Source organism: Copidosoma floridanum, unplaced genomic scaffold (assembly GCF_036245765.1).
Source record: "Copidosoma floridanum isolate Cflo_tuat_1 unplaced genomic scaffold, Cflo_Japanese_pri ptg000007l, whole genome shotgun sequence".
NCBI lineage: Eukaryota > Metazoa > Arthropoda > Insecta > Hymenoptera > Encyrtidae > Copidosoma > Copidosoma floridanum.
The window spans coordinates 2,134,800-2,154,979 of NW_028321884.1; the positions used below are offsets into that span (position 1 = coordinate 2,134,800).

Sequence of the window (20,180 nt, forward strand, 5' to 3'; positions counted from 1 at the left end):
GCAGAAGCAGCGCCACTGCTGCTGCACCATCGAGAGATCGACGAGATCTCAGATGCACCACTACCACGCACTTGCGCATTGTTTGTACGTATATACATAAGTGTTTGTATTGCAGAGATAATAGACTTTCACCTTTTTCTTTATACCTGCTCACACACTTCATTTCATTTTCGTTATCTTAACTAACGAAACTTATGCTTCTTGGGAAACGTTGGACTAACACACACTTCTCTTACTTGTGACGCTATACACTTGAATTACATTGCGAACACGATTGTGTTTTATCCACTGTTTTCCTGCTCCGAAAACATCGAATCATCGACTACAATATGTATACCTTGCCCATATGTACTTATATACCATTTTATAAGCTTGTACACCAAAACGCGGAGCTATTTCAAAGTTCGCTTTCTGTTGGGGTACACTTAGCATGAATATTGTTACAATGTTGCGTCATTGTGGTGTATAATGTGCACAAGAACTTTTCAATGAGGTTTGCTTTGAAGTTACAATATATTCACATTATTTACCACCAATTATTGTGGACGTTTGAAAAGTATCCTTGTGAAATAGGGATAAGTAGGTATTTATCTCGGTATTCATTAACTGTTCAAGGGGTGGTAGAGGCCGAGGTAAAGGCTGATGTAACTTCTTGGAACCATAAAAGGGGGGAAGGTTACGGACATGTTTTCTTTTTACTAAGTATTATTTCTCCGAATTTTTTGTTCCGACTAATTAATTAACCATGCATTGGTATAAAAATATTTGTCCACTCGATTCATTTGCAAAAACATAAGAGTAAATAACAATGCCCCGCCTAAATATTGATTAAAAGTTTTTTATCGAAAAGGTTTACTAACAAACTTGTACGTTACATGTAAAATATACGTGCAATGCAAATAACAACTCTGAAAGAAAGTAAAAAAAAAGTTGAGATTTCTGCTTCGATTTCAGCTTTTCAGTACGTGTATATATGCAATAATGCGTACTTTTGATGCAAAGAAAAGGAGGACTCGATGTGTTAATTATGATATTTAATAAAAGAAAATTATGTAAAAGTATCTACTAGAGATATATAAGACACATCTGATCATGCTGAAATATAATGAAGACTTGAGTCTTGAACAACTACCCTTGGATGTCTACGAAGGCATAGTTAGTTTGTTGAACAAAGACAACTCTTGGAAAACTCTAGCGCAATATGTAGCAGAAAAACTTGACTTTACGAGGTAAAAATTTACAGGAGTATGTTTTTTTCATACTTAAAAACAATTTAAAAACAATTTTTTTTTTTTTTTTAGTTTATGGATAAATAATTTGGAAAACAAAAATACGCAAAATGATTCCCCGGCTAGTAAATTATTAGTAGAATTGAACATCAGACTGTGCACAGTTGGCATTTTTTCTACGTTACTGGAAAATTGTAATCTAAACCATGTCCTGTCAATAATACATACTACAGGTACATTAGTTGAAAAAAAAAAAAAAAAAAACAATTTACGCTATAACAAAAAATATGACATTTTTTTTCCTCAGAACTTCTTAAAATCGTGACAGATGTCGATGATAGTACAAATAATTTAATCGTCCCTCAAGGCCACAAGCTTTCACTCACGTGCAAGGCACAAGGCTTACCACCCCCTGTTTATCAGTGGTATCATGAAAATGTTACGTTGGAAGGAGAAACCTCCGACGAACTAAACATTCCCATTCACTCGTCAGTAAAACAAAGATTTTCGACCAGTAATATTTAAATAAACGTAACGAAGAAAAAAAAAAAAATTATATCAAGAAATTTTCAACCATTCCAGCGTGAGTCAAAGAGGTCTGTATCAGTGTCGAGTTTGCCAAATCGATCATAAAGGAGAGCAGATAGACGAAAAATGTTCGCGACCCGTTTTCGTCGACATAGGGCCGACTCCGGTCAGAATAGAAAAAGAGCCGCAACCTTACAAAAATGTGAAAGAAGGCGATTGTCTGGTTTTAGATTGCGAAGCCGATTGCTATCCGCCCCCGCAATACCAATGGTACAGAGATAACGTCAGATTAGATAATCAAACTTCGAAAGTTTTGAGGGTAACGCGCTATTCGATTTATCGGAAAGGTGTCGAAGCATGGCAATACGATAACATCATAATTTTATTGTTATTGTTATTATTTTTTTTTAGATAGAACAATTTAGTACGAAACAAGAGGGGAAATATTACTGTCACATAATCAATCCTATCAGCGAAAAGTGTACTCAGCGTAGCACCGTTTTGGTATTTGAAATGTCATTCAAAATGTTGATTTTAACGTGCAAAATGAATACAAATAAACATATTGGTCCGACAACAGATGGAGTTGCCAAAACAAAAGGCCGTCGCAAAAATAGCACTGCTCATTGCAAACGAAAATTACGACAATCAGGAAACTTTGAGAACTCCAAGAAACGATGTTGCCAAGGTGGCAACAATTTTAAACCGTCTGGGCTTTCGCACCATATGCCTCGCGGACTTGACGCTAGTCCAAATGAATAACGCCATCAAAATATTCTGTGATTTCCTGGTCGAAGGGACATACGGTACATATCGGAAATTTTACTACAACCCATTAATTGGATTACGAGTTGACATGTATGATGCTTTTTTTGTCTCGTATGATTCGCAGGGCTGTTTTATTTCGCTGGTCATGGATTTAAAATGCAAGAGAATTACATGCTTTCCATCGATGCTCCAACAGATTACCTGAGAAAAGACGCTATTTGCGAAAGTCAGCTGTTATCAATGGGTCTTCGGGACGATCCCTCCTTGTTCGTTGTTATTTTGGACATGTGTCAAACGATACCTTTAAAGTAATATTTATCTTTTTTTTTTTTTTTTTCATTATTTTCTTAAATTTAGATGAATCGAAAATGGGTAAAACTTCTTAGGGAATGCAATCCAAAGATTTACGAGGAGGTGCCGCCTATCTATGAATATAAGGGTAGAAAAAATTTGAGGAACCTACTGCAAGCTTATTCCACGTCCAGCTATCGTCCCTGCTACGAGCGTATGGGTAAAAATTATGGTTTTTACGCAGCACATTTATGCAAATATCTCGAGGAAAGTATACCGGTTACCAAAGTGTTTGAACAAGTAGGAAAATGTAAGTCTCCTTCGGAGTATTTCATAAACGTAATTTAAAATTTTTTCGACGATTGACGAAGGTTGTATTTGTAGCTATCGATACGTGGCTAAAGGGCGCGGAACGAAAACAGATTCCTATGTTTGCAACCACAGTGACAAAACCGTATCGTCTAACTGACGAAATTTTTCAAGGTACTGTATATGAATCACCGAGATAAGTGTAAGCAGTTGAAAGCAATTTTCTTCAAAAAATTTTAATCGTTCTTTAGATAACGTTCCAGAAAAAATAAAATGTTTGGAGAAAATAACGTCCTTTCCCAAAATAACTATGGACATTCATTTTCAACAAACTGGTATTAAATGCAAAGCAACGATTTCGCAGTATTTAAATCCATACTTGAATTTAGTTCAAGTTTCATTGGTTGACTTGAGCGAAAAGTGGGAGATAAATTTTTTTAATTCTGTCCACGCAAAACGAAATAATTTGTTTCAATGCAGTACTAAAAATAAATGCTGGCTTCTCAATCCTCAAAATAACAATGTAATATTTTAAGCGTTTAGTAGAATACTATAATAACTTCCGAGCATCTGATAAAGTTTTTTTTAATTGTGTTGTAGGGGCCACTGGTGATATCTCTACTGGATAATGGTGTTTACATAGGTGCTACGTTGTTAGAAGTAAACAAATTAGTGCCGCGTCTCTTGAGCAAACTGAATCAATAACATTGTTGAAATAATTTATGGTAGCATTGATAATTTTATATTTGATAGTACAACGTAAGCTAAATTATGAAATAAAACAATTTTTCAGTAAGTGCATTTAAGTATACTTTCTACGTTTATCATGCAGTGACAGTTACATTATAATGACAAATGATCTTGTACAACTGTATTTTATTTAACAAATTAACAAAATATTTTTTACAATAATGCGTTGCCTAAAGTATGAAATAAGGTTCGGCTCCGTTATTTACTGAAAAAAATGTTATTTGAATGTTGATAAGAATATTACGAATTTCAAAAAATGAATTGATCAAGGAAAGTTTTAATTTTACTACATACCAAATTGTCGGGCATAAAGTGATTAATCTTGTTTACAGTCCAAGCAGACTCTACGCCTTTCGTAAATTCACGTATAAATCTGTAATTGCAGACAAAAGCATTCCTCCTGAGTTGAGGATTCATACCTATAGGCATTGAAATTTCTTGAGGATTTTCTTTGAGTTTTTTGAGACCTTTCATAACATAATAAACTACTGTTATTTCCACAAATTTCTGTTCAGCTAGAAAGTTAAATAATGAATGAGTGTATGGAAAAAAAAGCTAAGCAAAGAAGTAATTTTTACCATTGTTGTTATCAAACATAACTCCAACTTCATAAGGAAACATTGCATAAATATCGTCTGGTTGAGTGGCAATAAGTGCTTTTTGTTCGCTACTCAGCATGCTAATTTTATTCCTCAAAATGTTTATGATATCTTGTGTAACCAAGCCTTCGAGGCCTTCATAATCCTCCGTAGCCAATTTATGAGAGACTGTGTGTAGAGCCTGTTACGCAAATTTTTGAGGATTCTATATGTTAATAAGAAAACTAGCGTGAAAATAGAATAGAAAAATTGATCCTTATGAAACTGAAAACTCACTTGCTTAGCTCCTTCTAAAAACTCGTTCATAACAAAGTCCATATCTAAGTAGGGCTTGATAACAAAGAACACTTGAATGAAGCTTCTCAACGACTTGAAAAAACTCGGGTAGACGAGTGGCTTGTCGTCGGTTAACGGCGGTAGTTTGACGTAGTCCGACTGGGATTCGGATTCGTCGGAGTAGTTTCTGCATCTCGTTAAAAAACTACTCGTAATGGGCAATACTGTTTTTCGCGAGTTTCGCATACAGTAGAGCGCGAAGCTCCTCCTCAAGCTTAAAGACGAGCTGGCCCCCAAGAGACGCAAGCTCGTCGTATGTACGATCGCCTTGCAAAGTCTGTTGAGTAGCATTGCATTGGCTTGACGTTGATAATTATTTGTTTAGGTACTAATTTATACAGGTTTATAAAAATTACAAACGTCACGCACGTCATACGATTGCGACGTACGTATATGTATTGTATGCATTTACACACACTTAACCTAACTTTCAAAACATTGCGACTCCAAACTTAGAAGGCGGCTGCTAGCCGCTACATGTATAGGTGTATTAGCTGATCAACAACGACAACAACAGTCAAACTAAACACCTATAAACGTGACCAAAGGATTTTGGACAAACTCTCTTAGCTAATGAGTTTTGTTGTCGCTGACTTACCGGTGTCCAATTGCCACTTGCAATATATATATATTGACAATTGCTGCCATAAGCGACATCTTAAAAAAAAAATTTGTTTACAACAATAACTACTGTCGTCGTGTAAACAACTCGAGAACAATTAGCACAAAAGTTTAGTGATAACGAGTCATGTATTCGCAAATGATACGTGCTTCCTCGATTGTTTGGAGAAAATATTTTGTCTACTCAATCGTAAATGCCAGTCAACGCCTTAAAATACAATCGTTAGCGAAACAACCCTGGAAAGTTACTCCCTGGATTGCTCAGCAGGAATGGCTGTCTCATGGTAGCGACTGTCCACCCAAGTGCTGGCAATGTGATTTTCCCCACAAATCTGAATTGTTTTGCTCTAAATGCAAGGCCTTGCAAAAACTGCCCAAGGATCTAAACTATTTTGACATTATTGGAGTTAAAAAGGACTTTGACATTGTGACTGATGAAGTGCAAAAAAAGTACAGACAACTGCAAAACCTCTTGCATCCGGATAAGTTTGGCCAGAAATCAGATGTAAAGTATTTATTAGATACACTTATTCCTTGAGATTATTTAATGTATCCAAATGTTTTGTTGTTTTTAGAAAGAAAAAGAGATATCAGAAAACTTGTCAGCTCTAGTCAATAAAGCTTACAGTATTCTGATTTCTCCATTAGACAGAGGTTTGTACATGCTCAAGTTGCACAACGTCTCCATACCCGAAGAAACAACTAGCTTAGAACCTGAATTTCTGATGGAAATCATGGAGAATAATGAGCAAGTGGAGGAGGCTGCTGAAGATAAAGAAAAAGCTTTGGAACTCTTGAAGAAAAACAGAGAAATTTTAGACTCTCTAATAAAGTAAGAGTGTGATGAAGTATTTTAAAGCTTGCTAATGACAAATACTAAATTGCTTATACTTTCAGACAAATTTCTACATCGTTTCGTGATGAAAATATTGATGAAGCTAAAAAGCTTTTGATTAAGATGAAATATTACATCAGCATAGAGAGCAGATTAAAAATATTAAAGCAAACTCTAGGCATTGTAGAATAAAATAGGATAATTACGTAAATGGATATTTGTAAATATGTAAAATATATTGTCTGTAACAAATTAAAAATTTTTAAAGGACAGATCAAGTATTTTGATTATCCAACGTCCACTGCTGAATCCACTGACATATTCGGTTGACATTTTCAATTGTCTCTTCAGGCTCATTACTTTGTAGTTCATGAACTATCTCTTTCTTGTATGATTCTTTGGTTTCATCTAAAATCGTCTGAAAGATTTCGCAGTCAATGTTGTCTCGCAGCTTTTTTCCTGAGTATCCTCTTGCTACCAGACGATCGTACAATATGGTGTTATTTGTCCTCAAAACAAACACAATGTCAAACCATCTTTCAGGGAAAAAGTCTGATCCATGATAATCAACAATCTTTCCTCCATTGCTCATCATTGGCTCCATTAAATCTAGTAACTAAAATAATAAATAACTTGCTAGTCATTTTGGTAAAAATATTACTGAATTTAATCCATTGATATGTTTTGTAACTCACTTTATCATCATCCAAAACTGGACACTGATATTCCTCGTCATATCCATCCAAACACTTGTGTTCTTGAGCCAACTTACTAACATCTAGCCATGTAAAACTTGTACGTTCAGCAAGTAATTTTGCCATTTCACTTTTGCCAACACCGGGTGTGCCTAAGCATGAACAATTTTTCAAGTATTTTTTCAAAATCTTACAAAATACAATAAATTAACCAAAGTACCAGTAATTAGAATGTTTGGCGCTCTTCTGCTCGTCTTGTGATCCATTTTTTTTTCCTTTTTATATTGTTCACGGAAAATATTTTTGCAACTCGGAGTAAGTAACACACGTGCGTCTACTATTTACACTTTTCATACTGTAGTAGAATGCATCAGCGCTCCCAAAAGTGGCTACCGAACTTGGGGGGAAATTCAAATTGGCTATATGGAGCAAGACGCAAAACCTCAGATAACTCGACAACATTCCATACACCATAACTTGATCAATTAATCCTAAGCTATTTAACCCAATAACCCAACGCGCCCATACGCAGTATCACGAGCATTAATAATTAATAAAATAAATTAAACAATAACGCAAGCGCCAATCCCCACACAACCCGGGGCGCTTACTGGTCACTTTAATTATTAAGAAAATTAATAAAGTAGAGCAAGCGCCAATCCCCACACAACCCGGGGCGCTTTCTGGTTACTTTGTTAACTAATATAAAAAAAAAATAACACAAGCGCCAATCACCAAACAACCCGGGGCACTTTCTGGTCACTTTGTTAATTGGTGTAATAAATAAAATAACACAAGTGCCAATCCCCACACAACCCGGGACGCCTACTGGTCGCTTTAATTATTAATAAAATAACACAAGTGCCAATCACCACACAACCTAAGGCACTTACTGGTCACTTTAATTATTAACAAAGTTAATATAGTAGAGCAAGCGCCAATCCCCACAAAACCTGGGGCCCTTTCTGGTCGCTTTAATTATTAATAAAATAAGTAAAAAAATAACACAAAAGCCAATCCCCACACGACCCGGGGCACTTACTGGTCACTTTGTTAATTAATATAAAAAAAATAACACAAGTGCCAATCCCCACACAACCCGAGACGCCTACTGGTCGCTTTAATTATTAATAAAATAACACAAGCGCCAATCCCCACACAACCCAGGGCGCTTACTAGTCACTTTAATTATTAACAAAATTATCAAAGTAGAGTAAGCGCCAATCCCCACACAACCCGGGGCGCTAACTGGTCACTTTAATTATGAATAAAATAACACAAGTGCCAATCACCACACAACCTAAGGCACTTACTGGTCACTTTAATTATTAACAAAGTTAATATAGTAGAGCAAGCGCCAATCCCCACAAAACCTGGGGCCCTTTCTGGTCGCTTTAATTATTAATAAAATAAGTAAAAAAATAACACAAAAGCCAATCCCCACACGACCCGGGGCACTTACTGGTCACTTTGTTAATTAATATAAAAAAAATAACACAAGTGCCAATCCCCACACAACCCGAGACGCCTACTGGTCGCTTTAATTATTAATAAAATAACACAAGCGCCAATCCCCACACAACCCAGGGCGCTTACTAGTCACTTTAATTATTAACAAAATTATCAAAGTAGAGTAAGCGCCAATCCCCACACAACCCGGGGCGCTAACTGGTCACTTTAATTATGAATAAAATAAGTTACATAACACAAGCGCCAATCCCCACACAACCCGGGGCACTTTCTGGTCACTTTGTTAATTGGTGTAATAAATAAAATAACACAAGCGCCAATCCCCACAAAACCTGGGGCCCTTTCTGGTCGCTTTAATTATTAATAAAATAAGTAAAAAAATAACACAAAAGCCAATCCCCACACGACCCGGGGCACTTTCTGGTCACTTTGTTAATTGGTGTAATAAATAAAATAACACAAGCGCCAATCCCCACACAACCCAGGGCGCTTACTGGTTACTTTAATTATTAACAAACTTAATAATGTAGAGCAAGCGCCGATCCCCACACAACCCAGGGCGCTTACTGGTCACTTTAATTATTAACAAAGTTAATAAAGTAGAGCAAGCGCCAATCCCCACACAATCTGCGAAGCTTTCTGGTCGCTTTAATTATTAACAAAGTTAATAAAGTAGAGCAATCGCCAATCCCCACACAACCAGTAAGCTCCCCGGGTTGTGTGGGGATTGGCGCTTATGTTATTTTATTAATTATATCAATTAACAAAGTGACCAGAAAGTGCCCCGGGTTGTGTGGGGATTTGTACTTGTGCTATTTTATTAATAATTAAAGTGACCAGTAGGCGTCCCGGGTTGTGTGTGGATCGGGGCTTGTGTTATTTTATTTATTATATTAATTAACAAAATGATCAGAAAGCGCCCTGGTTGTGTGAGGATTGGCGCTTGTGTTATTTTATTAATAATTAAAGCGACCAGTAGGCGTCCCGGGTTGTGTGGGGATTAGCACTTATGATATTTTATTTGATATATTCATTAACAAAGTGATCAGAAAGCGCCCCGGGTTGTGTGAGGATTGGCGCTATTGTTATTTTACTTATTTTATTAATAATTAAAGCGACCAGAAAGCGCCCCAGGTTGTGTGGTGATTGGCGCTTGCTCTACTTTATTAATTTTGTTAATAATTAAAGTGACCAGTAAGCGCCCCGGGTTGCGTGGGGATTGGCGCTTGTGTTATTTTATTTATTACATCAATTAACAAAGTGACCAGAAAGTGCCCCGGGTTGTGTGGGGATTAAGGCTTGTGTTATGTTACTTATTTTATTCATAATTAAAGTGACCAGCAAGTGCCCCAGGTTTTGTGGGGATTGGCGCTTACTCTACTTTGATAATTTTGTTAATAATTAAAGTGACTAGTAAGCGCCTCAGGTTGTGTGGGGATTGGCGCTTGTGTTATTTTATTAATAATTAAAGCGACCAGTAGGCGTCCCGGGTGGTGTGGGGATTGGCACTTGTGTTATTTTATTTAATATATTCATTAAAAAAGTGATCAGAAAGCACCCCGGGTTGTGTGGGGATTGGCACTTGCTCTACTTTATTAACTTTGTTAATAATTAAAGTGACCAGTAAGCGCCCTGGGTTGTGTGGGGATTGGCGCTTGTGTTATTTTATTTATTACACCAATTAACAAAGTGACCAGAAAGTGCCCCGGGTTGTGTGGGGATTGGCGCTTACTCTACTTTGATAATTTTGTTAATAATTAAAGTGACTAGTAAGGGCCCTGGGTTGTGTGGGGATTGGCGCTTGTGTTATTTTATTAATAATTAAAGCGACCAGTAGGCGTCCCGGGTTGTGTGGGGATTGGCGCTTACTCTACTTTGATAATTTTGTTAATAATTAAAGTGACTAGTAAGCGCCCTGGGTTGTGTGGGGATTGGCGCTTGTGTTATTTTATTAATAATTAAAGCGACCAGTAGGCGTCCCGGGTTGTGTGGGGATTGGCGCTTACTCTACTTTGATAATTTTGTTAATAATTAAAGTGACTAGTAAGCGCCCTGGGTTGTGTGGGGATTGGCGCTTGTGTTATTTTATTAATAATTAAAGCGACCAGTAGGCGTCCCGGGTTGTGTGGGGATTGGCGCTTACTCTACTTTGATAATTTTGTTAATAATTAAAGTGACTAGTAAGCGCCCTGGGTTGTGTGGGGATTGGCGCTTGTGTTATTTTATTAATAATTAAAGCGACCAGTAGGCGTCCCGGGTTGTGTGGGGATTGGCACTTGTGTTATTTTTTTTATATTAATTAACAAAGTGACCAGTAAGTGCCCCGGGTCGTGTGGGGATTGGCTTTTGTGTTATTTTTTTACTAATTCTATTAATAATTAAAGCGACCAGAAAGGGCCCCAGGTTGTGTGGGGATTGGCGCTTGCTCTACTATATTAACTTTGTTAATAATTAAAGTGACCAGTAAGTGCCTTAGGTTGTGTGGTGATTGGCACTTGTGTTATTTTATTAATAATTAAAGCGACCAGTAGGCGTCCCGGGTTGTGTGGGGATTGGCACTTGTGTTATTTTATTTATTACACCAATTAACAAAGTGACCAGAAAGTGCCCCGGGTTGTTTGGTGATTGGCGCTTGTGTTATTTTTTTTTTATATTAGTTAACAAAGTAACCAGAAAGCGCCCCGGGTTGTGTGAGGATTGGCGCTATTGTTATTTTACTTATTTTATTAATAATTAAAGCGACCAGAAAGCGCCCCAGGTTGTGTGGTGATTGGCGCTTGCTCTACTTTATTAATTTTGTTAATAATTAAAGTGACCAGTAAGCGCCCCGGGTTGCGTGGGGATTGGCGCTTGTGTTATTTTATTTATTACATCAATTAACAAAGTGACCAGAAAGTGCCCCGGGTTGTGTGGGGATTAAGGCTTGTGTTATGTTACTTATTTTATTCATAATTAAAGTGACCAGCAAGTGCCCCAGGTTTTGTGGGGATTGGCGCTTACTCTACTTTGATAATTTTGTTAATAATTAAAGTGACTAGTAAGCGCCTCAGGTTGTGTGGGGATTGGCGCTTGTGTTATTTTATTAATAATTAAAGCGACCAGTAGGCGTCCCGGGTTGTGTGGGGATTGGCACTTGTGTTATTTTATTTATTACACCAATTAACAAAGTGACCAGAAAGTGCCCCGGGTTGTTTGGTGATTGGCGCTTGTGTTATTTTTTTTTATATTAGTTAACAAAGTAACCAGAAAGCGCCCCGGGTTGTGTGGGGATTGGCGCTTGCTCTACTTTATTAATTTTCTTAATAATTAAAGTGACCAGTAAGCGCCCCGGGTTGTGTGGGGATTGGCGCTTGCGTTATTGTTTAATTTATTTTATTAATTATTAATGCTCGTGATACTGCGTATGGGCGCGTTGGGTTATTGGGTTAAATAGCTTAGGATTAATTGATCAAGTTATGGTGTATGGAATGTTGTCGAGTTATCTGAGGTTTTGCGTCTTGCTCCATATAGCCAATTTGAATTTCCCCCCAAGTTCGGTAGCCACTTTTGGGAGCGCTGGAATGCATATATACATGCATACACATATACACTTTGTGCACACTTTTCAGCAGTTAAAAGCTAGGGGTGTAATCCGCAATCGCCGCCAGCAGTTACATATGTACGACGTGACAACGTTGCGTGGTTGGGGGCGCTACTGTCGATTTACTGGTGATGTGATCCGCAAAATCTCACCAGCAGTAAAGCAGACGACGTCGGTCTACTAGCTCTTTTTCGTGACATTTTCTGATTGTAAACAAAGCAAAGCAGACGACAGAATGTCGGAAAATGTCACGAAAAAGAGCTAAGGTAAATTCAGGTAATTCGGGACACTTTTCAGTAGCAAAATTTTCATCTCTACTTTTTTTAATGTCCCTTATTTTTTAGAATTTTTTAAAAAGATTTTTCCTGTAGTCGGACGTTATTTTAAGTAAAAAAAAAAAAAAAATCTTGTAGTGCTTTTCTAAATGTTGAAAAATATGTTATTTTAAATTTTTTTGTAATTAAGCCTTTGCGGGACATATGTACGCCAGATTTCAGCTTATTCTGGACACCTATTAAGTTAAATCGGGACACATGTAAGATCTTTGTTTTAAGAGAGTGTATTTTATATTTTGATCAGTTTTAAAATTATTAAGTAGTCTAACAAATCGACTTTTTTCAAGAAATATAAAAACCAACGAAAAGTCATTTTGTACAAGATTTTAATCTTAATTTTATTCACTTAAACGTCCAATAAGTGACAAAATATGAAAAAAAATTAGTTAGGCAAAACTTCTTGTTTTATTTTAAGTTTTGATTGTAAAACTTTCATTTCGTGAATAACCAAGGTTCGTCCTATTTCATCAACTTGTTTTTCGTAATTATGTATATCTGTTCTCAACTTTTGTCTGTTTTCTTCATTTTCTTCCAATTTTATTGCGTTCTTAATTTCTTTTATTTTTTTAAAAATGTCTTTTTTTCGTTTGATTAGAGACTTTTTTTTTCTTGTAAACTTTTATTTAAAATTAATTCTTTTTTTTTCATATTTCTAGCTTTTGCTCTTTTTTGTTTATTCTGTAATACTTTTTGTTCCTTTTATTTCTTTTCCGTTTCTTTCTTTTCTAATTATTAGTTTCTTTAATTTCTAATTTTCTTATTAGTCTGTAGCAAATACTTTTGTACAGAATCCAACAGCAAACCTTTGGTTACTGGAAATTCTGTAGTAGCACAATAAATAATCCAGTTAACAATTTGATCTTCGTCATCTTTTGAAAAAAAAATTGGATGTCCTGCTTTACTGTCTATTGGTGATAAGCCCTTATATATTTTGCAAACAACGTTGATTTTGGAATATCAAAAACCCTAGAAGCCTCCCTCACTGTGAATTCCCTTACAATAAGTAAATACTTATATAAGTTGAGATTACTTACTGTTTACAGTAGTATTAAGGTTATGATGTTTGTTTACATGTCGCATATACCTTCAATTGACTAATTACACTTGAATTTTACGTGAAAACTGTTCCCCTTGATCTAATAATACATTTAACTGTTTAATTAAAGTGAAAAAAGTTAATTAACTAGTAGTTTTTTACTGTATTGACTAAAAAATGAAAGTTGTGCCTCGCGAAGATATGATGTGTCCAATAATACCTTAAGGAGTAAAAAACGTTAAGGTAAGTCGGGACACACCGTCCAGAATAATTGGCTCATCAGTATCTTACTTGTGAGGTAATGTGGGACGCGCAATTTTAAATTATCAAAGTTGTTTTCATGACACTATTTATGAATAAATTATTTCAGGAAACACTACACTAATCGTTGGAACATTTTCCGCCTACTTTCCATCTTATAAATCTTTTTTTAATCATATATGAGTATACTCGGTCATCTCCCCGGCACGGAAGAAAACTTGGTTGTTGACGGCTGCCGTCAGAACACCTTACAACATTTTTTTTTCGCATTACTCTTTGCTATTAATTATTTTACTTTTTCGTTGCTTTAGATAAATAAAGGCTTGAAGAATATTGGGATTTTTTTTTTTTTTTTTAAGACTTGTTTATCATTTATAAATACAGTTTTTAGTCTGTGTCCCGAATTAGCTTAAGAATTTGAAGTGTCCCGAATTACCTGAATTTACCTTAGTAGACCGACGTCGTCTGCTTTACTGCTGGTGAGATTGCGGATCACATCACCAGTAAATCGACAGTAGCGCCCCCAACCACGCAACGTTGTCACGTCGTACATATGTAACTGCTGGCGGCGATTGCGGATTACACCCTGTTATCTATATTATCTAGCAGACTGCTGCTTATTCTTCTTTTGAGCTGTCAAACTTATTCGTTAATAGCTCTCAGGACAGACACTACCTATCATTTGAAATCAGACTTACCTCTCTCCAAAAAATCACCAAGTACATAGTACATAGTTATTGTGGATTATATAAAATATATATATATAAATATAATATGCAGTTTATACTATAGTTTTCAACTCGACGCAACTAAAACCACTATTTAAGTGCAATTGCAGTGCCTTTCACGAACGATCTACGTAAAGTTCATTGGTGATTTTGTTTGTTCAAACTGGCAGTACTGAGTTTCATAACAATCATAATTTGTAAAATTGTACATATATAGACGTAAGGTTTATGTATGTAATATAGGTGTACAGCTCAGACAAGAGGAGAGAGGAGGAGATTGAGGAGCAACTCTCGACTCTCGAGATGAACAGATGATGAGATAACGAGAGCCAGCGCTGATAAGTAGTGTTATTCTCCAAGTGTGTGCTCGTGCTATAGTTACCTCACTCTCTGTGGTCGAGAGTCCAGCTGGTGGCTGTAAAGAAAAACTCTGTACACTCTTGTATTTATTTGTTAACAATTGTTTGAAATTTTTGTTCCAACATTGCTGGACTGTTGCATATTTTTTACTTGTGCCTGAATACTTGACGTACGAATGCGAATATAGTAAATATGTGTCGTGAAATTACTCATTGATGACAAAGGCATGCATATACTTACATATATTACGTGAATTAATGTTTGCCAATTTTGCCACGCGTCTGATCGTCTGGCTCGAGTGTCATGGCAATTTTGGAGTGATGTAAAAAAACGGAGCAGCGGAGGTAAACGGCCCTTTTTCGATAAAACTATACACCTGTACAGAGGTGATGAGGCTTGCGCGTCAGTGGCCAATTATTCTTCGTTGTTTACATTTTTTCTGTCATCTTATTTTTCCAATCAGTGGAATATATCATGGCAGACAAGTGCAAGGTAAAATATACTGGAATTCTTCAACTTAACTTTATTTATTTAAAACTGTAGAGATAGCTGTACTGCCGTTTAAGCATACAAGTAGAAATAGCTCTGTCATATGATAAGTATCTGTACCTTGATTGATATGATGTATTTGCATTACAGGAGTGTGGCTGCACATGTAAACGATGCATCAAAAATGAGAGAAAGCTCAGCGATATGCACCTGCATGAGGAAATAGAGAATTTGAAGCAGTGTCTTGTTGAGAGGGACAACCACATCTTGACAATGGAGACGCATTTTTTTAATGAAGCTGAAAAATTTCCCAATGGAGAACTGGCATCCTTGAAGGAGGAAATATTTGTCTGGGAAGACAAATATACCAGATTGCACGAAGCACACAAGCGTGTACAGAAAGTCAACCAGAGTCTTGAGGATAAGCTATTGAAAATAGTTGACAAATGTGAGACTGAGAAGAGTGCCTTTGCCAAGGACATCGCTACTCTGTCCCATAGACTGGCCGAGGCTAATTACACCATTCATCAGTTAACTCAGGATAATGTAAGTGTGACTAATACGATATGAATGCAGCGTCTTATTGCGTAATGCTGAAAGATAAAAATTATCTTTTTCCAGGAAAAATATAGAAATGATGTTAATCTTGCAATTCAACTTCTCCAATGCAAACCATTAAACTTTGTTGGACAAAAATACGAATCGGTAATTAATTGACTTACAACATATCTTTACATGTATTTGCATTTTGTACTTTATTGTTAAATACTTGACGTTTGTCATTTTTTTTTTTTTTTTCCAATACAGTTACCCCCTGAAGTCCAAGTTAAAGTCAGAGCCTACATTTCGCAAAAAGGGCCTAATAACAATGAAGTGCCAAATACCGAATTGAGAAGTATAACTGTGCCGATATCCACGTTCCCACCAACTGCTATGGTTTACAATATCGCGAAACCAGTAACTACTAAGCTGGACTTTAGCAGCGACGACGACTCCAAGTCACCTGTAGATATAGTGTCTGCTGCTATAATGGCAAAAATTTTAGAGGAAAGAGAAAAGGATCGAATTTTCGCACGCCATTGCAACACTTGCTCGTGTCATCGTAGTATTTTAAAAGTCGACACCGAGAGCCAAACGGAGATGAGCGAAGGTGCAATTACTAGTACTAAAGATTACTCTAAGAAATGTGATAACAACGAGCTCAAGAATCCGAAAAACGGGTCGAAAGACGCGTCGAAGCTCGAGAGCCGTGATATTAGTTATAACAAGGGACGAGCACAGTCGAGCGACGTCAATGTGAGATACGGATCAAGAGAATCCGCGTGTACCAATAGTTTTAGCATCAATGGCGACAACTCGAGAGTCGTCACTAATCATAAGTCAGAAGAGAATAATCAAACAAACCTTAGAAATACGAATAAATTAAGAAACAGTCTACCAAGAGAAGGTAAAGCGTCGGAGAAGCAAAAAATTTTGGACGACCAAGCCAAGCTGGATCTTATAAATCAGAGATTGTGGAAGAACAGCGCAAGAACAAGCGCACAAGCTCTTCCACCGACCAAAGAAAGCCCTGTCCAGCTGGACGTGATAAACGAGCGTACTTGGAGGTACAGTAGCAATAATTCCAGTAAAACTCCGGAAAAGCCAATCGAGCCGGCGAGGCTGACGGTCATCGAAGTGCGAAGCTCCGATGATCTGACCAACCAGAGCGAGAAGGTGCAGATGGAAATTACGACCAGTCCGAGCTTGAGCAACGACAGCATGCTCATTTCATCATCCGATCCCTCAAGCCTTTCGAGCGACGTGGCTGTTAACCACAATAATCATCAAACGGCCCACTCGAACAACAGTAGCAGCGACAAGAAAGAACGTCCGCTTAGCGGACCTCGAAACTGCCTGATGCGAGTAACACCAGGCTCAAAGAATGTCCTCCTGGACAACGTGGGTGCTTACCAAACTGTTTTGTACACCAGTGGCAGTAGGCCCAGTACGGCACTGGTACACGTTCCGAAATCCTCTTCACGCTCCGGTAGATCCGTGTCGATGAGTAGCGAGGAGAACGACAACACGCATCTGCAGAGGGTCGCTCAGTGGGTAGACACCCTATCGCACAACAGCAACAGTACGAACGATACCAATCATAATAACAACCAGTTACCCGATGCCTCGTCCATGTTGTCGTCCTCCGATTCAGCGCAAGACCCATTGTTATTAAATCCTAGACCCGTTGAACCCCGAAAGCCTAACAATGCCCCGATTAGTCAAGAAGAGGTCGAGGAGCAAAGGGACCTGATGAGTTTCGAAGGCTTCAGCGACGACGAGCATACCAAGTTTGCTCTCAACAACGATAAACAAGACAATATTACCAAGCAGATCGAGGAGACGTACATGAAACTCGCGGCAGATCTCGGCCCAGCGCCGGTTGTGCGGCAGGATTACACGCAAATCGACATGATGACCATCGAGGAGTACAGGAGGGAACAGAAACGCTTGCAAAAGAGCTCGCAAGCCAAGTTTTCGTCGAGAACGTAACTGGGAGCGTGTCTCGTTCACGGTATGCCCGTATCCAAATAGTTTTCCACTCGGGTGTCGTTGTCGAGGGATCTGGTGAGTGCACGCTGCGTTCGTGACTGATGAATAAATGCGCCAAATTTTCAACGTTAGCCTAGCTATGGAATCATTTTTTTTTTCTATGTCGAAACTGGAAGAAAAATAATATTCACCCCTATTTTGTACTTCTATTCTAACAAAAGAATTTTTTTTTTTTTTTTTTTTTGGTATTGACCCCGTTTTCCTTATGATTCAAACTGATGTTTGTTGGATGTGTACATAAGTTTTTTCTGGGGTATAGATAATGATTTAACATTGGAGTACAAACTGTAACTGTTTTCTAAACTTTCCAAGCTCTAAGGACTCCTTGGACCTTTTCAATACAAACCCTTTACGTGTACTCTAAAGATTAACTAAAAATTTACGACTTTTCGTCTGATTTTAATTTCAGCCTAAACTTATGCAGTAATTGACATTGTTTGATATTTGTTAAAAACATTTTTTATTACAATATGTGGTTGATGAATTTACGAAAACATAATCTTGAATCAGTTCCTGAATGTTATTCATTTGTAGAAAAATTAAAAAAAAAAAAAACAAAACAAAAAATAGACACTAGTTAAAATCTCTAGAACATTAATCGAAATAGTATGAAAAAAATATTTAGAAATATTTTTTTACATTACGTGAATACCTGCGTATAAATTCGAGTAAATATTTTTAAACACTATTTCAACTAATAATTATTAGATTTCAGAATTTTTTTAAAACTCTAGTAACGAAAAAGTACTTCCGTTAGGCTATATATTTTTTATATTAAAAACAGTGGTAGCTTCACATATTAAAGATATAAAAAAAGAAAATGTATCTCTCTATCATTTATTTTGGTAGTTTGATAGCAATTATTTGAAAATTTCTATGTAACCAAGTTAGACACACTTTGGCCTATAAATCGATGGACTCGTAATACTATGGTGTTGAAACTATAATTATATTGTACGAAGCAGTATTTCATGATGATAGCAATAATGCACACGTTGTATTCAATCGCTTCATATATATTCGAAGAGCTTTTATTTATTCGTGTCAAGAAAAGATCAAATCAACGATGACATAAACGCGATATTTGTACGTGTAAGACTTTCAAAAATTTTTCGTCGCTATTGATTCGAGTTAATGAACTTTCTAGTGCTGAAAATTCGTTGTGAATTATCTTAAGTGGCGAAATTTTAATTAAGTAATATCTTAGACAATAATTATGCTTACCGATTTATAAGAGGTGCTAGAAAAAAAAAAAAAAAAAAAAAAAAACATTTTTTATCCAATCAAAATCTAAAACAAATTTGTTAAAGCTTAATGAATTAATTGATGGTTGTCATGATATATACACATTCAAGTATTAACCAATAAATTAGCTGAAGCTCCGAGAGTGTTTTTGATATTCTCTTTTTGGGTACACTATTATTAAATATTCAATTTTACGTGTGGAGGCATGATTTTTACGTTGGTACGTGAAAATATCTTACCAAAGATGACAAGAAAAGAAAACGAACCAATCGCTATTAATTTAAAAGTACGTGCTTACGTTACACCAATTTTTAAAACTTTCATTGGCATGATTATCTGGAAACTCAGTAGCAGTTTTCAGACGACCTCATACCAATAACTCTGATTATTTATCCATTTTTTCTTCGGATTTTCACGCGAAAATCATGAACATGTACATAATTTTGTTGAAAATGTTTTCGATGTATTTTTCTGAAACCCGGACTACCCGTGAGTGATAAGTTGATGTGAACATGTATACACGAGCGTTCATTGTATTAAACGATAACAAAAATTGATGTTGTAGCCAGTGATAATTTAATTCGTTTACCGCGGCGGTAACGTACCTACTATATTACACACGCGTATATTTGCAATGTTCTCACTTTATTCGTGAACATTGTAGTTCAAAACGTTTGCCAGTACAAGTATACCACTGATAATTTGAGATACTATGTATATGATTGTACTCGAGTGTTTGGAAGCTTTAAAAAAAAAGTTGACATGATTTTCTATTGTGTACAAGAAAATAGAAAACGCATACAAAAAACGATGCCCATCGCACACACATATATTATGTATAACGAGAAGGAAAAAAAAAAAAAATAATGTAACAATTTTGATAATATGTAACACGTTTCGAAAACTAAAAACCCATGGTACATGTATAAAATATAGCTGTACATCAGGCAACGTATGACTCGACGACTAGCGAAAACTTATGTTTCAGTTGTATTTTTATACGATTACTCGTTTTGGTGAAAGTAACGGCTGTAGTTTTTTAATTTAATCGGAAAAAAGAGGCAGAGCGTACACGTATGTATTCGTATGATTTTACGTTTCCAATCGACTCGAAAATGATATT

The 20,180-nt window shown here is 36.5% G+C and overlaps 5 protein-coding genes across 6 annotated transcripts; 3 read left to right on the forward strand and 2 right to left on the reverse strand.

Annotated features, from left to right (window-relative positions):
- The first annotated feature begins 1 nt into the window (after position 1).
- On the forward strand, positions 2-3,936 carry LOC106645514 (mucosa-associated lymphoid tissue lymphoma translocation protein 1). Of its 2 annotated transcripts, XM_089588566.1 has the most exons (12): positions 2-84; positions 955-1,229; positions 1,302-1,462; positions 1,537-1,717; positions 1,812-2,076; positions 2,169-2,261; positions 2,338-2,563; positions 2,650-2,833; positions 2,912-3,126; positions 3,201-3,299; positions 3,377-3,648; positions 3,726-3,936. In XM_089588566.1, the coding sequence occupies exons 2-12, from the start codon at positions 1,093-1,095 to the stop codon at positions 3,828-3,830; spliced, it is 1,938 nt and encodes a 645-aa protein (XP_089444692.1). In that variant the 5' UTR covers positions 2-84; positions 955-1,092; the 3' UTR covers positions 3,831-3,936. The 2 variants fall into 2 exon arrangements, with proteins under 2 accessions (XP_089444692.1, XP_089444693.1); XM_089588567.1 differs by lacking the exon at positions 3,377-3,648.
- Positions 3,937-3,984: 48 nt separating this feature from the next.
- Positions 3,985-5,320, reverse strand: LOC106645515 (m-AAA protease-interacting protein 1, mitochondrial). Its single transcript, XM_014361400.2, has 4 exons — positions 4,751-5,320; positions 4,454-4,655; positions 4,170-4,390; positions 3,985-4,080 (listed from the first exon to the last, which is right to left on the reverse strand). Exons 1-4 carry the CDS (start codon positions 5,099-5,101, stop codon positions 4,078-4,080), a joined length of 777 nt encoding a protein of 258 aa, XP_014216886.2. The 5' UTR covers positions 5,102-5,320; the 3' UTR covers positions 3,985-4,077.
- Positions 5,321-5,464: 144 nt separating this feature from the next.
- Positions 5,465-6,458, forward strand: Hsc20 (iron-sulfur cluster co-chaperone protein HscB-like protein, mitochondrial). The gene is made up of 3 exons (XM_014361390.2): positions 5,465-5,936; positions 6,007-6,263; positions 6,329-6,458. The coding sequence occupies exons 1-3, from the start codon at positions 5,559-5,561 to the stop codon at positions 6,456-6,458; spliced, it is 765 nt and encodes a 254-aa protein (XP_014216876.2). The 5' UTR covers positions 5,465-5,558.
- Positions 6,459-6,512: 54 nt separating this feature from the next.
- Positions 6,513-7,320, reverse strand: Ak6 (adenylate kinase isoenzyme 6). Its single transcript, XM_014361391.2, has 3 exons — positions 7,182-7,320; positions 6,962-7,113; positions 6,513-6,882 (listed from the first exon to the last, which is right to left on the reverse strand). The coding sequence occupies exons 1-3, from the start codon at positions 7,225-7,227 to the stop codon at positions 6,541-6,543; spliced, it is 540 nt and encodes a 179-aa protein (XP_014216877.2). The 5' UTR covers positions 7,228-7,320; the 3' UTR covers positions 6,513-6,540.
- A 7,110-nt stretch (positions 7,321-14,430) lies between these two features.
- On the forward strand, positions 14,431-17,937 carry LOC106645512 (uncharacterized). Its single transcript, XM_089588956.1, has 4 exons — positions 14,431-15,223; positions 15,371-15,766; positions 15,842-15,925; positions 16,028-17,937. Exons 1-4 carry the CDS (start codon positions 15,206-15,208, stop codon positions 17,750-17,752), a joined length of 2,223 nt encoding a protein of 740 aa, XP_089445082.1. The 5' UTR covers positions 14,431-15,205; the 3' UTR covers positions 17,753-17,937.
- Positions 17,938-20,180: the final 2,243 nt, after the last annotated feature.

Coding starts and splice junctions, on each gene's coding strand:
- LOC106645514 (XM_089588566.1), top strand. CDS start 1,093: ATGCTGAAATATAATGAAGACTTGAGTCTTGAACAACTACCCTTGGAT. Junction 2,564..2,649: donor CCTGGTCGAAGGGACATACG/GTACATATCGGA, acceptor TATGATTCGCAG/GGCTGTTTTATTTCGCTGGT. Junction 3,300..3,376: donor AACTGACGAAATTTTTCAAG/GTACTGTATATG, acceptor ATCGTTCTTTAG/ATAACGTTCCAGAAAAAATA.
- LOC106645515 (XM_014361400.2), bottom strand. CDS start 5,101: ATGCTACTCAACAGACTTTGCAAGGCGATCGTACATACGACGAGCTTG. Junction 4,656..4,750: donor TTTTAGAAGGAGCTAAGCAA/GTGAGTTTTCAG, acceptor TTTGCGTAACAG/GCTCTACACACAGTCTCTCA. Junction 4,391..4,453: donor TATGTTTGATAACAACAATG/GTAAAAATTACT, acceptor TTAACTTTCTAG/CTGAACAGAAATTTGTGGAA.
- Hsc20 (XM_014361390.2), top strand. CDS start 5,559: ATGTATTCGCAAATGATACGTGCTTCCTCGATTGTTTGGAGAAAATAT. Junction 5,937..6,006: donor AGTTTGGCCAGAAATCAGAT/GTAAAGTATTTA, acceptor TGTTGTTTTTAG/AAAGAAAAAGAGATATCAGA. Junction 6,264..6,328: donor ATTTTAGACTCTCTAATAAA/GTAAGAGTGTGA, acceptor TTATACTTTCAG/ACAAATTTCTACATCGTTTC.
- Ak6 (XM_014361391.2), bottom strand. CDS start 7,227: ATGGATCACAAGACGAGCAGAAGAGCGCCAAACATTCTAATTACTG. Junction 7,114..7,181: donor GCCAAACATTCTAATTACTG/GTACTTTGGTTA, acceptor GTTCATGCTTAG/GCACACCCGGTGTTGGCAAA. Junction 6,883..6,961: donor CAGTTTTGGATGATGATAAA/GTGAGTTACAAA, acceptor TTATTATTTTAG/TTACTAGATTTAATGGAGCC.
- LOC106645512 (XM_089588956.1), top strand. Junction 15,767..15,841: donor ATCAGTTAACTCAGGATAAT/GTAAGTGTGACT, acceptor ATCTTTTTCCAG/GAAAAATATAGAAATGATGT. Junction 15,926..16,027: donor TTGGACAAAAATACGAATCG/GTAATTAATTGA, acceptor TTTCCAATACAG/TTACCCCCTGAAGTCCAAGT.